General features: G+C 41.9%; 1 protein-coding gene across 5 annotated transcripts; it reads left to right on the top strand.

Moving 5' to 3' along the window:
* The first annotated feature begins 8,955 nt into the window (after window positions 1-8,955).
* On the top strand, window positions 8,956-13,418 carry FZD1 (frizzled class receptor 1). 5 transcript variants are annotated; one of them, XR_015745744.1, is made up of 3 exons: window positions 8,956-11,405; window positions 12,054-12,141; window positions 12,958-13,418. XR_015745744.1 is itself a non-coding variant. In XM_087946053.1 (2 exons), exons 1-2 carry the CDS (start codon window positions 9,939-9,941, stop codon window positions 12,066-12,068), a joined length of 1,482 nt encoding a protein of 493 aa, XP_087802179.1. In that variant the 5' UTR covers window positions 8,956-9,938; the 3' UTR covers window positions 12,069-13,418. The 5 variants fall into 5 exon arrangements, 3 of the variants coding, with proteins under 3 accessions (XP_087802179.1, XP_026542201.1, XP_087802178.1); XR_015745743.1 differs by lacking the exon at window positions 12,054-12,141 and having other exon boundaries at window positions 8,956-11,978; window positions 12,958-13,067; XM_087946053.1 differs by having other exon boundaries at window positions 12,054-13,418.
* The last annotated feature ends 2,959 nt before the right edge of the window (window positions 13,419-16,377 follow it).

Genomic DNA, 16,377 nt, shown 5'->3' on the forward strand with positions numbered 1-16,377 from the left:
ATTGTACAAATGTTCATATTAGGAAAAATTGGCAGAGTTTTTTTGCTAATGCTATTAATAAGCACTCACAGTAAAATATGAAAAAGGAATGAGCCCCTCTGAGTTTTAAAGAAAAATTGCAACTGGAAAACCATTCGCTTTTTGTAGCCTTATTTCACTAAATATATTGGATATGCATTAAAACCAATTTTTTCTCTGAAATACATATGTAGGTTACATTTTCCAAAGATTTTGAGTTTTCATCATTAGTTGGAACGTACCCAAGTCTCACACAGATAAATAATTTGAAAGTGATCTTCATAATTCTTCTTTTTAATTACAAATCAAATTTCTAGTTCAAATTCTGAATTATTTGGCAATATTCTACAGCCATTTTTCAGCTTTTAAAATCTTTGACTATTGTAATTCATTATTTGAAGCAATTAAGTTATATATTCATCTCTGTATGGTATTTCTGATTTTAGCAAGTTACACAAACTTAGAGATGCCGGAGCTTATTTTGCTAGTGATCTAACTCTGCTATTCCTGAACTAAGTCAAATTGCCATAAACTAAGTTTATATGTGAACAAACAGCTCTTTATTACAAATATCAAGGAAAAATAAAAGCGGAAAACATTTAAATACCACACTATGCCAGTACAAAAATACACCATTTAAACATGATGGCAAATTTTTAATAATTTGACAATAATCTTCTGGCAACTTTGTATGCTACCAAATTAAATTTAATAACATTTAAAGATATTGTAATCTCTAATAAATAATTAATATAATATATATCTGTCCTTGTTAAAAAGGAGCCAGGTGAAGAATGGCATGCTCCTCTAGAATAATTGGAATAAAATTGTCCTGTTTTTTCTACACAATCTGTATTATTTGGGCAGTAGCATCCAATGTGTGGAATTCTTATTATCTCTCTTCCAACACAGCTATGCGAAGACATCAAAACAAACCAGGGTGAACACTCTGGGATTTCTTTTGGCATGATACAATAATAGCTTGCTGATTTCAGAGTATTAACCTAGATGCCCAAAATACCATACTGGGTACATGACTTAGTTCTATTTGCCAATGCATAGCATGCATTTTGTATTTAATTGCCCCCCAGCTTTCTTCCTACGTCAAACATCCTGCTGATCTTTCTGGGTTCTTTCTAAGAAGGGTTCCTAGGCATTTCTATTTATGCCACACACAATGACTGTGCATTAAGACTTAGCTTTAATACAGCTGGAGTCAACTGAGCACCCATTCTGAAGATCAACTGTTGACCTTTGACTAAGGCTGTGGTTGAGGAGGTACACAATTTAAGTGAGCTTTGCTGCTACTTGTAGCAGATATTTAAAACATGAGTCTTGATCAGGATAAGGGACAACTTTGCAAACTTTAGTCTTGGCATAATTAATTTCTCATGGGCCTTTCACAAGAATGAAAGAGTAGGCAAAGCATGCCATAGCCATCAAATACATGCCCACATGATAAGAAGTCGGTGTTTCTGAATTCTCTGAAATTTATATTTAAAGAAAATGCAAATGGGATTAAGTTGCTTTTTGCTCGTTTTTTTTAATTACTTAATAATTTTAAATGAAATATATAGCTCATTCAAACCCCCCAAAATCAATCAGCAAGAGAAACAGGCCCAACGCATACATGCAAAACCTGTTGCCAGCTGAATGAGACTATTCTGTGGCATTCCCAATTTATAATATAGGTAAACATCTTGAAGACAAAATCTCAGTTAACATTTCGATTTCATCTTCCTCCAATGAATTCACTGTAATTCACATTGGACTTCCCTCATGCAGAATAATCCTATGGAAGAATAATGAACACAGAACTTTTTGGATGAGAGAGGATCTGACTCAAGGTCTCCTTGGTTCATTATTCTAATCTCCCTCTCCCCCCAATCTGGTTTCCATGACAGCAAGGCCAACTTCTAACCAGACATTTTGGATCCTATGATTTCTGTATCCAAACAACACTCCTTGACTCTAGCTATAACCTCTTATCCTTTTCTATGTTTATTAGTAACAAGTTTCTTAAAATATCATTTAGCTCTGAATGCATATCCATAATGCGTATTTATGGAAGAAGGGGGCAGTTCTACAGTAAGATGTGGTTGAAGCTCTATTGTTGTTTTTTAATGTGCAAGTCCAACTTGACCTTTTTTTAAACCACAACTTGGATTCCACTCCTTGCACTTCCGTGTTCCATTCAAACTTTGAGCCATAAGCTATCCTGTGTGGTCCAGATCACTCCAGTGTAGCTTTGTAATTAATCATAAGAGAGTTTTGAATTACCAGCAAGTCTATAAATGACAGGCTTTGACATCATGAACATGACACTTGCTTATGGAGCACAATACAGAGCTTGTTATCAAGCAGTTAATTTGAGAAGCCAGTTCTTTTTGTGAACTTGTTTGAAAACAACATGCTGAATTAAAAAAGAGATAATTAGAAACACCAATCTGTAGTTTCCTAGAGTCCCACACACTCTGTACAAAATATACAAAAAATGTACAAATATACAAAAAAGGGATGACTTTTACTAAATGCAGCAATATCTTCCCTCATTCATTTACAAAGTTATACATTGATCAAAGGAAGATCCTTGTGTAGGCTTCTCCTATCTGAAGTCCCTCCAGAAAGTCATCCTATCTAATAAAGTCTGAGTTGAAACTCACACTATGGAGAAATAGTGTGCCACTGCTGCAAAAAAAGTAATCATTCTTCTGTGGGGATGGCAGAGACAGCTGAGAAAAAGTGCTTAAGAAACCCTGTGCACCTCTGTGTATAGTCCTTTTTCACAAATAAAGTACCAATGTAAAAACAAAAAAAGGAAAGGTAATACCAGGTCTACCATGAAGTGTTCTGTATGGGATTGAGCCTAACACTGTAGCATTTACAGGGAAGTAAGCTCCATTAAGCATGAAAAACTAAAAAAAAACTTTTCTAAGGAAACATGTATGATTACAATACATAATACATACAAAAAGGTGAAAAGAAAAAGAACTGCATTAATATTTTTACGCATGTGATAATTTTGAAAGAAGAAAGGAATCCAGCAATGACATGCTTATGCAAACGTTATTAAAGATACATATCTATACGCCTACAATAGAAATAAAATCTTCATCACCATAAGGGCATGTCCATATAGTTTACTTGGCAGCAAAATGGAATGGCTTGCTACCACTTTATTGTAATTTTCAAATTGCCAGGGTAGTATCTGGAAGTCTCCCATTTCAGTAAAATAGAATAGAGCTGGAAGGGACCTTGGAGGTCTTCTAGTCCAGCCCCCGCTCAAGCAGGAGCACCTACACAATTTCAGATAAGTCTAGGAAACAACTGTGATGGAGTGCCCACGATTTCTGAAGGCAAGCTGTTCTATTGGTTAATTGTCCTCTCTGCTAGGAAATTACTCCTTAATTCCAGATTACTTAATTGCTTAATTCCAGATTGCTTCTCTCTTTGATTAGTTTCCAACCATTGTTTCTTAATTTGACCTGCTTTTCTTTGTGGCAGCCCCTCAAATACTAGAATATTGCTAACACGTCACCCCTAATTCTTCTTTTCTTTATACTAGGCAAACTCAAAACCTGCAGCAATTCTTCATGTGGTTTAGTCTCCAGGCCTTTGATCATCTTAGTTGCTCTTTTTTGAACTGTATATGATGACCAAAATTGGTTGCAGTATTCCAGGTGTGGTCTGACTAGGGTTTTATAAAGTGGTAGTAATACTTCACATGATCTTGATTCTGTGCCTCTGTTTATACAATCCAGGATTGTATTAGCTTTTTGGCTGCTGCTGCACACGGCTGACTCATGGTTAAGAGATCATCCACTAGGACTCCAAGGTCCCTCTCACAGTTACTGTTTTTGAGCCAGGTCTTGCCTATTCTGTACTTATACCTTTAATTTTTCCTGCCTAAATGTAAAACTCTCACTAGATCTAAATCAGCTATAAACATAGATAACTTTCTCAGTATTGAATGTGTTACATAGTTAATTTTGAACAGGTTATGGGTCACCCCATTTAATTTTGTAATAAACAAACAAAAAGTCAGATATGTAACAGCGACAAAGCATTCTTTATCCTTTTTTAAATATAACTAGATGTTCTCTGAATGTAGGGCAACATTGCTGGAATCGATATTTATATTATTTATCTCTAAATAACATAAGCAAAATGTTCTAGTTACTGATTCTTTCAAAATAAAAACACAGGATGTAAGGCATATATCAAGCTAACAGATTTTATAGTATACCATTTAGATTATTTCCGTGTGAGAATCAGCTTACCTGAGGAGAAAGTTATTTGAACCAAATTGGACCACACTTCAGAGAATGTATGTGTTTTGTTGCACAAGACTCAAATCTTTGGTCAAAGTAAGATGGAAAAGTCTCAATTGCTGTACACAATTAATGCAGTCCTATGTTTTATTGAAATGCACACTCTTATTCAGAATTTATTATTGTTGTTTGTGAAAAAGTAGTGCTCTTGGAAAAAATGCAGTGCTGGGGAAAATTAGGTGATAAAAATTAGATAAGCAAAAAAAAAAAAAAAAAGGGATTGGGAAATTTATCGGATTGTGGGCAACTGCCCCAAAAGAAAAACAGAATATCAACCAATTCTTGCTTTCCTGTGTTCAGCAGTGTAATTTCAGGCTTGTTTTATTGCCACCTCTGTGGATGAGTTTTTGGGGATCCTACTAAGCTCTATCTCAGCCCCTTGTCAGTTTTTTTTCCAAATATCATAAATGGGAATGTGGGGATTTGGAGAAAATACTGCCTAAAGATAAAGCAAAAGCAGAAGCCCTGGTTATTTGCTAACAGTTTTCTCTGAGAAGCACACCACAGACATTTGAGCCAATTTATGTCACCTGAAATTTTCCCTCTGATGGGACTTCTGCCTAATGAACTGAATTCTCACTGTATGTCAGTTCAATGAACAAAAGTGATTGGAAACAGGAGCTGACTCTGGCTGATCATTTTGATCATTCCCACCCATTCTAGCATCAAGGCCCACGATGACTTCTGCCATTTCTGACTACACACCAATCATCTTTCTCTGCAATAGTCTATCTCAGCATTCAGAGTTTTCAAACCATGGAACACCAAATGGACCATCTCTCCATCTCTGTTTATGGAAGCTATGAAAGCTTTCTTTTTTTAAAGAAACCAAAGGAAATCCCCTTCACTGGAGGCTAGATGATCATTTGTCAAGAATCCTTTAATAATATTGAAATTAAACCTATTTTAATAACACTGTTTGTTTCTACTATATTTTATGATGATACTTTGAAATGGAAGACATTTTTGAAGTTGCTTGCATAACATCTGTTTGAGGAACCTTCTGCAATAGCAATAACACTTAGACTTATATATCACTTTATACTGCTTTACAGCCCATTCTAAGCAGTTTAAAGAGTCAGCCTATTGCCCCCAACAATCTGGGTTCTCATTTTACCCACCTCAGAAGGATAGAAGGCTGAGTCAACCTTGAGCCTGGTGGTATTTGATCTGCCAAATTGCAAAGAGCCAATAGTCAGCAGAAGTAACACTCTAACCACTGCGCCACCGAAGCTCTTAAAGAATATTATTCTATTATAACCACTTCTTATGAAGCATCTAGCATTGTGCTGGGTTTTGGCCAGCTCCCAGAATTGGGATGGCCTGATCACTCATTCATCCTTTGACACTGGCAAGAATGGATTAGCTCAGGCAAACTTTTTGGCTCGGGGGCCGCATTGACTTTTAAAATTTGACAGACGGGCCGGGTCAGCACAAGATTTTTGGGAATCGCCCCCCCTTTCCCCCTCTTCTCCTCCTTCCCCTCCCCTCGGAGGCTCCCTCCCCTCGGAGGCCCCTGAGTCAGGAGTTGCTACCACCGGCGCGGCTCCGCGCGGCTCCAGTCCCGCGTTGCCTCGGGAAGGGAAAGGCAAAAAGGAAGAGCCGCAGCGGTGGTTTGCAACGGCAGCAGCGGCACCGGAGGCTCAGGCTCAGCGGCTCCTGGTTTTGCCTTTTCCTTCCCAAGGCAACGCGGGACTGGAGCCACACGAAGCTGCGCCGGCGTAGCAACTCCTGACAGCACCAGCCGGACACCTGAGCGGAGCCCGGGCGGAACTGCCTCTTGCTGCTGCCGGAGCACCGCCGGGTCGCCTCCTCCAAGCAGCCTGCCCGCCCACCGGGCTTCCCCTCTGCCGCGGCTCGGGGCCAGGTGCAAGCACCGCGAGTTAAAAGGAAGCCGAAAGTTGCTGGGAAGTTGCTCGGGTGCTGGGAGCAGGCTTTTAAAGTGCCGCCCGAGCAAAGTTTAAGCCTGGAAGCCCCAGAAATCCGAGCAACTTCCCAGCAACTTTCGGCTTCCTTTTAACTCGCGGCGCTCACGCCTGGCCCCGAGCCGCACGGCGGAAGGGAAGCCCGGTGGGCGGGCGGGCAGGCTGCTTGGAGGAGGCTCCGGGCTTCCGTCCGCCAGGCGCGGCGCCACGAGTTAAAACGAAGCCGAAAGTTGCTGGGAAGTTGCTCCGTTTTCCAGGGCTTTGCAAAGGCAGAGTTTGCAGGCTGGATCGTCTTCCCGCCGAGGAGCGGGAAGGGTTCCGCCCGAGCGGACGGGGCGGGCTGCTTAAACTTTGCTCGGGTGGCACTTTAAAAGCCTGCTCCCAGCACCCGAGCAACTTCCCAGCAACTTTCGGCTTCGTTTTTAACTCGCGGGCGCTCGCGCCTCGCCCGAGCTGCACGGCAGCCCGCTCCAAGCAGCCCGCCCGCCCATCGGGCGGAACCTTCCCGCTCCTCAGTGGGAAGACTCTCCAGCCTGCAAACTTTGCCTTTGCAAAGCCCTGGAAAACCGACCAACTTCCCAGCAACTTTCGGCTTCGTTTTAACTCGTGGGCGCTCACGCCTCACCCCGAGCTGCACGGCAGCCCGCTCCAAGCAGCCCGCCCCGCCCGCCGGGCGGAACCCTTCCCGCTCCTCGGCGGGAAGACTCTCCAGCCTGCAAACTTTGCCTTTGGAAAGCCCCGGAAAACCAAGCAACTTCCCAGCAACTTTCGGCTTCGTTTTAACTTGCGGGCGCTCGCGCCTTGGCCCGAGCCGCACGGCAGAGGAAGCCCGGAGCGCCGCCGGCTCGCCTCCTCCAAGCAGCCCGCCTGCCCGCCCGCCCGCCGGGCTTCCCCTCCGCGGCGCGGCTCGGGGCCAGGCGTGAGCGCCTGCGAGTTAAAACGAAGCCAAAAGCTGCTGGGAAGTTGCTCGGGTGCTGGGAGCAGGCTTTTAAAGTGCCACCCGAGCAAAGTTTAAGCAGCCCGCCCCGCCCGCCGGCGGACCTCTCCGCTCCTCGGCGGGAAGACGCTCCAGCCTGCAAACTTTACCTTTGCAAAGCCCTGGAAAGCGGAGCAACTTCCCAGCAACTTTCAGCTTCGTTTTAACTCGCGCTCGCGCCTGGCGGAGGGAAGCCCGGAGCCTCCTCCAAGCAGCCTGCCCGCCCGCCCGCCGGGCTTCCCTTCTGCCACGCGGCTCGGGGCCAGGCACGGCGCCCGCGAGTTAAAATGAAGCCGAAAGTTGCTGGGAAGTTGCTCGGGTGCTGGGAGCAGGCTTTTAAAGTGCCACCCGAGCAGGACCGCCGAGCCCGGAAGCGGGGCACCAAGGCAGGGCAAAGCTCCACCAGCAGCGGCCTAGCTTTAGGTGGCTCAAGCAGCCCACCCCGCCCGCTGGGTGGAACCCTTCCCGCTCCTCGGCGGGAAGACGCTCCAGCCTGCAAGCTTTGCCTTTGCAAAGTTTAAGCCTGGAAGCCCCGGAAAAAAGGGGATCGGCGGGGACTCACCTTTGGAGAGGTCTCACTCGAAGGTGATTTCGAACTCCCAGCCGAGGCCTTTGCAAATTTCTTTTCTTTCCTACCCCTAGATCGCTCCGCACTGTTTTGCAGCTTTGGGGGCCACGCGGCACAGGGCAATTACGCCACGCTCAGCGATTTTTTTTCAGGGGCGGGCCGGATTAGACAGACCAATGGCAGCGATTTTTTTTCAGGGGCGGGCCGCATTGGACAGACCAATGGGCCGGATGTGGCCCGCGGGCCGTAGTTTGCCCACCCCTGGATTAGCTGGTCTACAGTCTCAATAGACCCAGAGGTTCCCAAGTTGGAGAAATCTGGCCTTGATTATACAATATCTAAGTTATGGGTATGCTTGAAACAGAGGCTGTACAAATTCTTACCTATGGTTAATTTCCCCATATTTACTTAGTTAATGAAATATCTGAAATCACTTGATACATTGAACTAATCATAGAGGATGGGTTTGCTAGCAATTCAAAACTCTAATCTAGTTTGTGTATTATATGAACTCAATCAAAGATTAAAACACTTGGTATATGTTTTAATGGTAATCTAAATCTATTCAATGTTGCATTTTGCTACCTTAGCTCCTACATTCCAGAGTTGCTTCATTGTGCAGTGACATATCAATTTAATAAATTATTACATTTGAAAGCATTCAGATATATCTGATGCTAGTGACAGACCCAACAGCTGAGTTTCTATGTAAATGCTTAGATATTGTTTACTAACAATGGCTCATTTAATGCAAGTTCCTGGATTTTTATGGGAAACTATGCAAGCATGCTGGATTTTAAATACACTTGATTAAACTTTGCATGACTTAGTCCATGATTCTGTACATCATACAATACACAATAGGATTCTATTTTATATTAAAATTTATTCCTGTATTTTAGGGAGGGCTTGATCTTTAGTTCTGAGTTACCTACTCAAGTGAATCTTTCAATCCTCATCAGTGGAATTTCTGATACATTTTCTAATCAGGCGGAGAATTTGCCATTTAAATTTAAATTTCTTGGAAGAAGCCATGCCATAAAGTTTCTTAACTTTTTTAAAAAGGTATTTGTTTCATTTTTAATTCATTGAAGAAGGACAAGCAAGAAGCGGCCTCAGTCACTTCAAATGAAAGCATAGGGTTTTCATTTCATTCAGTATTTATTTATTTATTTGATTTGTCAGTCACTTACAAGATACAGGTATAAGAATAAACATAGTTTTGAATACATGAGATGGATACTTTATAAGAAAAATAAAAAGAAACAATAGGACCAGAAACTTTTCCGATTGCAAACTCTTCAACTTTTTCTCATAACAGTTACCTATAATCCTGCGTTACCTCTTATCTCCTCCTTTTAAAATGTACATATTCGTGCAAATTTTTCAGGCAAAAAAGAAAAGTTTGCCTCTCCGGCCAGCTCCTCGCACCCTATCTATTTATTAGCTGCTTTCAAGACATGGGGCTAACTTTCCAAGGTTTTCACATTATTTCTTCTTTCTAAGGCAAACTCCAACAGCCCTGATCTCCTTTCACAATCGCCCGTTCCTGCTTTTCGTGTCTCGCAGAAGTTGGACGGGATCACGAAGGGAAGGGAAGAAGAAGAAAAATAATAAATTACTCTCTGGAGTCACCTCCACTTCGACTGCATTCGGAAGCGCGAAGACATATTGGGCGACGGTGCCTAACGCAGGCAAACTTAGGCGTCGGTTTCAAGGCTCCTCCCTTTTGGTGAAAAGCAGACTGCGGGGTGCCTGGAAACCGGTTCGAGGGAGAGAGGGCTTGAGGGATTGCCACAAATGGTCAGGCGGCAGCGGTGGCGGCAGAAGAAGCGGCGGCGGCCGCAGCAGCAGCAGCAGCAGCAGCAGCAGCAGCAGGAGGAAGAAGCAAAGAGCAGCTGGATCCTGTGCGCTCTGCCCGGCGGAGGAAAGAGGGTTGGTGGCGCAGTTGAAGAGTGCGCGGCGGCGGCAGCAGCTGCTGAGCTGGCTCCCTCCTGCCTTTCCTTCATGAGTCTCAAGTTTGCGCTGGCAGGAGATCTAAAGCGCAGCAGCGGCAGCAGCAGCAGCCCGGGAAACGTCGTCGATCGAGCCAGCGAAGGCGAGAGAGGAGCCAGCGAAGTATGGCCGAGAAGTGGAGTCGGCAAGTTTGCAGCGGAGCCAAAGCAGCCTCGCCTTCAGCAGGAGGTAGCCAGGCCCTAGGGCGCTCTCCCTGGCTTCTCCTGCTGCTGGCGGTGCTGCTGGTGTGGACGGAGGCTCCGATGCTCTCCGCTCGGGGCCAGGCGCCACCTCAGCCGCAGTACAACGGCGAGCGCGGCATCTCCGTGCCGGACCACGGCTATTGCCAGCCCATTACCATCCCGCTGTGCACGGATATCGCCTACAACCAGACCATCATGCCCAACTTGCTGGGCCACACGAACCAGGAGGACGCGGGTCTGGAGGTGCACCAGTTCTACCCGTTGGTCAAAGTGCAGTGCTCGGCGGAGCTCAAGTTCTTTCTCTGCTCTATGTACGCGCCCGTCTGCACCGTTTTGGAACAGGCGTTGCCTCCCTGCCGCTCCCTTTGCGAGCGGGCGCGCCTGGGCTGCGAAGCGCTCATGAACAAGTTCGGCTTCCAGTGGCCGGACACGCTGCGCTGCGAAAAATTCCCCGTGCACGGCGCCGGAGAGCTCTGCGTGGGCCAGAACACCTCCGACCGCGGTACGCCCACTCCCTCTCTGGGACCCGAGTTTTGGACCAGCAATCCTCAACTCAGGCCCAGCGGCGGAGGCGGAGGGAGCCACCTGGCGGACCGGGCGGGCAGGTTCAGTTGCCCCCGGGTGCTTAAGGTACCCTCTTACCTGAATTACCGCTTCCTGGGCGAGAAAGATTGCGGAGCTCCCTGTGACCCTGGACGCCCCCACGGGCTCATGTATTTTGGGCAGGAGGAGTTGCGCTTCTCGCGGACCTGGATTGGTATCTGGTCTGTGCTGTGCTGCGCCTCCACCCTCTTCACAGTTCTCACCTACCTGGTGGATATGAAGCGGTTCAGTTACCCCGAGAGGCCCATCATCTTCCTCTCGGGGTGCTACACTGCTGTGGCAGTGGCCTACATTGCAGGGTTTCTGCTGGAAGAGAAAGTGGTGTGTAATGAGCGCTTTTCTGATGATGGTTCCCGAACTGTAGCCCAAGGCACCAAGCGAGAAGGATGCACCATCCTGTTTATGATGCTGTATTTCTTTGGCATGGCCAGCTCCATCTGGTGGGTCATCCTGTCTCTTACCTGGTTCTTGGCTGCAGGCATGAAGTGGGGCCACGAGGCCATTGAGGCTAACTCACAATATTTCCATTTGGCTGCTTGGGCTGTGCCAGCCATCAAAACCATCACTATCCTGGCCTTGGGACAGGTTGATGGTGATGTGCTGAGTGGTGTCTGTTTTGTAGGCATCAACAATGTAGATGCTTTGCGTGGCTTTGTGCTGGCACCCTTGTTTGTGTACTTATTCATTGGTACTTCTTTTCTCCTGGCTGGATTTGTGTCTCTTTTCAGAATTAGAACTATTATGAAGCACGATGGCACCAAAACAGAAAAGCTGGAGAAGCTAATGGTGAGGATTGGGATCTTTAGTGTTCTGTATACAGTGCCGGCCACCATAGTGATTGCTTGTTATTTTTATGAGCAAGCATTTAGGGAACAGTGGGAAAGGAGTTGGTTTGCTCAAAGCTGCAAGAGCTATGCCATTCCTTGCCCCAGTAACTACCATCACCCCCCAATGAACCCAGACTTCACAGTCTTCATGATCAAATACCTCATGACCCTAATTGTGGGAATTACTTCAGGCTTCTGGATCTGGTCTGGAAAAACACTCAATTCCTGGAGGAAATTCTATACCAGACTTACCAACAGCAAACAAGGAGAAACTACGGTGTGAAGTTCAACATCAGCTTGTTGTTCACACATCAACTTTGTTGTTTCTCTGCAGCCTGATCAGAGGTTGGAAGAGCAGGAATAGAGAAAAATGTACACACCCTGAAATCATCTGGGTCAGAAATTTTTCTCACCCAGCCCAGATCCTAAGAACACTGATAGAGGCACATACTATTCCCCTTGTCTTCATCTGGATTAAATTTGCCCTGAAAGTTGGAAATGTGATTGTTGTAAATAGTCTCTGTAAGATTTTGTAAGTATGTTTGTATTTAAGTTGCAAAGCTTTTTCGTACATATTTAAAATATTTTTAAACTCTTTTTTTTTCAGACTTTTCTGTTTTAAAACACAGGAAAACAAACATCCTGTTTTATGTTCAGTGCAGCATTGAAAAATCAGAAGTTAGACCTTTTTCTTGGTAAGTCCAAGATTAGGACTAACTGATTTTAATTGACCCTAATGTTAGAGCCATTTACAATCAGGAGCGGTTTCGTTTCAGGGAGTCTGCCTACTAGGTTGTTGGTGGCACAGTTAATGGGATTTGTGTTGCACACCAGCTGCAGACAAAGAGTGGACCAATCTTTCCTCGGTGTAACCTGAAGAGGAAAGAAAACAAGCTGTTCTACCTGTTATAGTAACATTGTGGGAGGAGCTTGCAGAAGAGCTCCTGTCCTACCTAACTACATGTTTTGTCCTTGTAGAAGAAAACACTTAGCCAGCAAAAGGATTCTTTCTAAGCTGTGTTTAAAGTTGTGACCTATGAAGGTGCAGAACAGAGTAGCTGGGAGTCAAGTATTTTTACCATCTCCCATATATATTTGATAGAGTTTAAGGAACTGTTACTTTTCTCCTAACTTTGTAATATATTTGCAATTTGCTTTGTATCTTCTGTAGAAATAAGTCTCTTGGCTGTTTTTAACACTGCAGTGAGCAAGAAGGCTGTTCCCCCCTTTTTTAAATTGTAATTCAACATTCCATTTATTAGCATTGTTCTGAACAATGTTTCCTTGGTAGATTTTCCCCCCTTCTTAATGAATTTGCTAAAAAAAGAAATGCTGAAAAGGCTGTACTATTGCAAATCAGTTCAGTGTGGTCATTAATAAAGGTTTGGGGGAATAAACAGCAAAAAACTCCACAAGTTAGATTATTTGCATTTTTCGAATATGTCTGACATTGACATTTTTATTTCTGCAAATCTTTATAACTGTTGGGTTTCATTCCTTTGTGTTAATAGATGACCAGAAAGAACGACGATTTATGCTACCAGGAGGAAAAAAAATGTTTGAAACCTGAAAGAATCAACAGCCTGATGTTTCAGTGTAGTCATTTATATGTAAATCTGCAAAAACTGTCTATGATTGGTTCATAGACTCTCTATAAACTACTACAGCTCATATTTCTGTAATAGGTTTATACAAGATGTGTCAGTTTTCAGTGGCAAACTCATTTTCATATTTAATCATTTCTGTGACACAACAGACTTGCTACTCTAATGATGTATCATTTAAAACTTTTTATTTACATTCCTGCCAAAAATATAATCTCTGACTAATCGTATCCTAAATGTGTCAATTTGGTACACATTTATTTCTGTTCACTATCTCAAAATCATTTATATTTATAGAACAATGGAAGTTTATATAAATATATAAGAATACCTATTTTAATTTTTTAAATAAATTGTTTTGTACATAATGATTTCGTTCTTTTAAAATTATTTACAGACATTTCATTAGTACCATTTGCACCTCTTTAATACTAGAATTTAAGGAATCTTTTTTTAAAAAATGCCCACATTATATAGTATTTTTGTCTTAATTGTGTTGGTCAGTGTAGATGCCCTAGATTGCGGTAAGTAGTAGATAGGAAATGAAAGCAGTATAGCAGATGGTATAGCTGATTGTAGAAGGTAAAAAGCTTATAGTAGGTTGTTTCTTTAAAAAGACTGATTGAAAGGAGCTTTTTCTCCTATGCTGCTTCCGTACAGTAAATGTAGAAAATAATCCAGCTATTTGATAACTCTTATCTGAGTGTTGTACAAAACTATAACCATAACATGACACAAAAACTAATAGACATTAAAAAGAGATAGCATAATTAAAAAGAGAGATATGCCTAGCTAGATTAATTTTCCTTTACTATATCCTGAATTCATGCTTCTAAAATTGCAAAATATATTTGACTGTAGTTCTGTAAATTTTAGTTTCAAAATATATTTTTTTAAAAATGAAGTGACTTTAAATTTATTGGATATGTCACTCTGTTCAGATGAATTTTACAGTTTTAACTGAATAGCATATATTTAACCTTTTTTATTTAAAGCTAAATGTATGCATATAGACAGAGAAGAAAAACACTTCAGCTGATTTTTACTCTTAGGAAATGTGATTTCAGAATAATGACTTGATATGTCAGAACTTTAAATCTTATTCTCACACTTATTCTCACATTATAACACTTTTTAGTACAGTTATTTTTATATTTTTACTGTTATTTATATACACATATTTCAAGTGCCTTATTTAGTATGAAGATATACTCTGTGTTTTTGAAGACATCAAAAGCTAAGCTCATCTTGAAGACAACTTTTTCCCCCTAAAAATCATTATTTCACTACTGATTTAAAAATTACAAGAGAGATGACAAGTGTTCAGAAAAATGCTATTGTGTCTATGTGGGGACAGTGAATTATCCATTTTGTTTCCTCATCTTAAAAATAAGCAATGGGAATTATTTAGACTTAAAGAATGAGAACTTTTATTCTTTAACAATTTGTTTGACATGAAATACAAGGATAGTTTATTTTTTGTTAGATTTTTAGAGTAAGGAGAAAACAATTAATTTTTCATCCCACCACAGTAGTACTGTTAAAGATAAAAACTATTTTTAGCTTTAGTTTTTATATTTTTAGCCAGTTTGGTCTAGTGAAAAGGCACTAGGCTAGAAAACAAAAGAACATGAGTTCAAGTCCTAACTTAGTCATGAAAGGCAACTGGATGACTTGGACTAGTCACTCTCTCTCTCAGCCCAACTCATCTCACAGGGTTGTTGTAGGAAAATAAGAAGAGGAAGGTGTTTTGGATATTTTTACCTCCTTATTTGTAAAAATAATAAAGGGATATAAACAAATGAATAATAATTTTACAATCTTCAGTGAGATTGCATTCACTAGGAATAGGAACATTTAATACCTTACTAGTCTTCCTGAGAAATCAAACATAAGATTCATTTGTAACATTGCTTGTGGCTGCAGTTTCATCCTGGAGTAAATTTAATTGAATTCAGTGGAATTATTCTTGAGTGGATGCATAACAGAATTGTATCACAATGCAACAATTTTCTAGCAAAGAATATATAAATCTCACACCACTGCCTATTGCAAATCCCATTGATTTCAATCAGGTGGAACACAGCCTCCTCCTACATGATGTTTAAGTCTTTGGTTTTTATGAAAAAAGAAAACTGCCAGAAGTCTTTCCTACCATCCTAAGCAATCAACCTGGATTTTGCACATTTCCATATTTCATTGGAATTAAAATAGCAATCTTCCTCATTCTTTCAAAAATAGATTAGTACTTACAATAAAGTGATAGTGGGTGCAAAGTAATTTGTTGTTTGAAAAAAAAGAAATTGTATGAATGGATGTAGAAACGCTGACCCTCCCCTCAATAGTATGAGGAAAAGAAGTAATTCATATACCAATGTTCTTAACTGCAATTGGTTTTAAATTGCAAAATTTAGGGGTGCTCACCTATTTTTTAGAACAGCTTCTTCCTGTGAAATTTTGATGCAGAGGAGCTTTATAAAAGGGCATGATGAAAGTGCTTCCAGACAAGCTTTTTAATGGAATTGCTTTGTCTTGCCTGCAGAATTGTATACCTTCATTCCTTTGTATTATTCGCAATTCTCAGATTCTTCCTATTCATGTTTTCCAATCGTGCACAAAAAAGTATTTGTGAGAAAGCAAAGGAAAAAAATGGATTTTAAATTCATCCAATTTCTAGGGCCCCCCCACTACCCCCAACAGCTAAGACATCTTGGAAGCAATCTGGCAGAATCTTGATTAACCAATTGTGTGGTTTGCTTGTAACTCTGATTTCACAGCCTCTTTTGGAGTGCCTGCAGTTGATTAACAGACAGAGTTACATATTTTTGTAAATTCAATCAGTGGAGGAAAGCATCATTCCATTCAGTTTCCCAGACATTCCAGTAGGCTGGCTAAACACAGCACTGTGTATGGGATTGACAGTTGGTTTGGCTTGTTCCATGTTTGTAAAGTTGGCAGCTTCCAAGTGGGAAGACTTCATCTCCCAGAATTCTCAGCAATGGCTATGCCATGTGGAGAATTCTAAAGTTGAGAGGCCATTTCAGGAGATTGGAAAACACTAGTTTCTCAAACAACCATTGTTTTATCAGTTTAAATTGTCACATTCACACGTTAGTAGTTCAATCCTATCTAGTTAAAGATAGTTTTAAAGGGGGTATGTATGTTTCAATAGTTGAATGTTTGCATGCAAATGTTTAAAATGCTATCCTGTATCAGGCTAATGGGATAGCATCTCCCTTGAGGAATTTTCTGCAAGTGGTGCCATACATTTTAAAAATTGTCCACAATAAAGATGTCATATCGATGACTAGTGCTGGCATATTCAAA

This window comes from Notechis scutatus, chromosome Z, assembly GCF_049901735.1.
Source record: "Notechis scutatus isolate UNSWTSFEM ecotype Mainland chromosome Z, rNotScu1.2, whole genome shotgun sequence".
NCBI lineage: Eukaryota > Metazoa > Chordata > Lepidosauria > Squamata > Elapidae > Notechis > Notechis scutatus.

Excerpts from the sequence above, each read along its gene's own strand:
- FZD1 (XM_087946052.1), top strand. The coding sequence starts at position 9,939 with ATGGCCGAGAAGTGGAGTCGGCAAGTTTGCAGCGGAGCCAAAGCAGCC.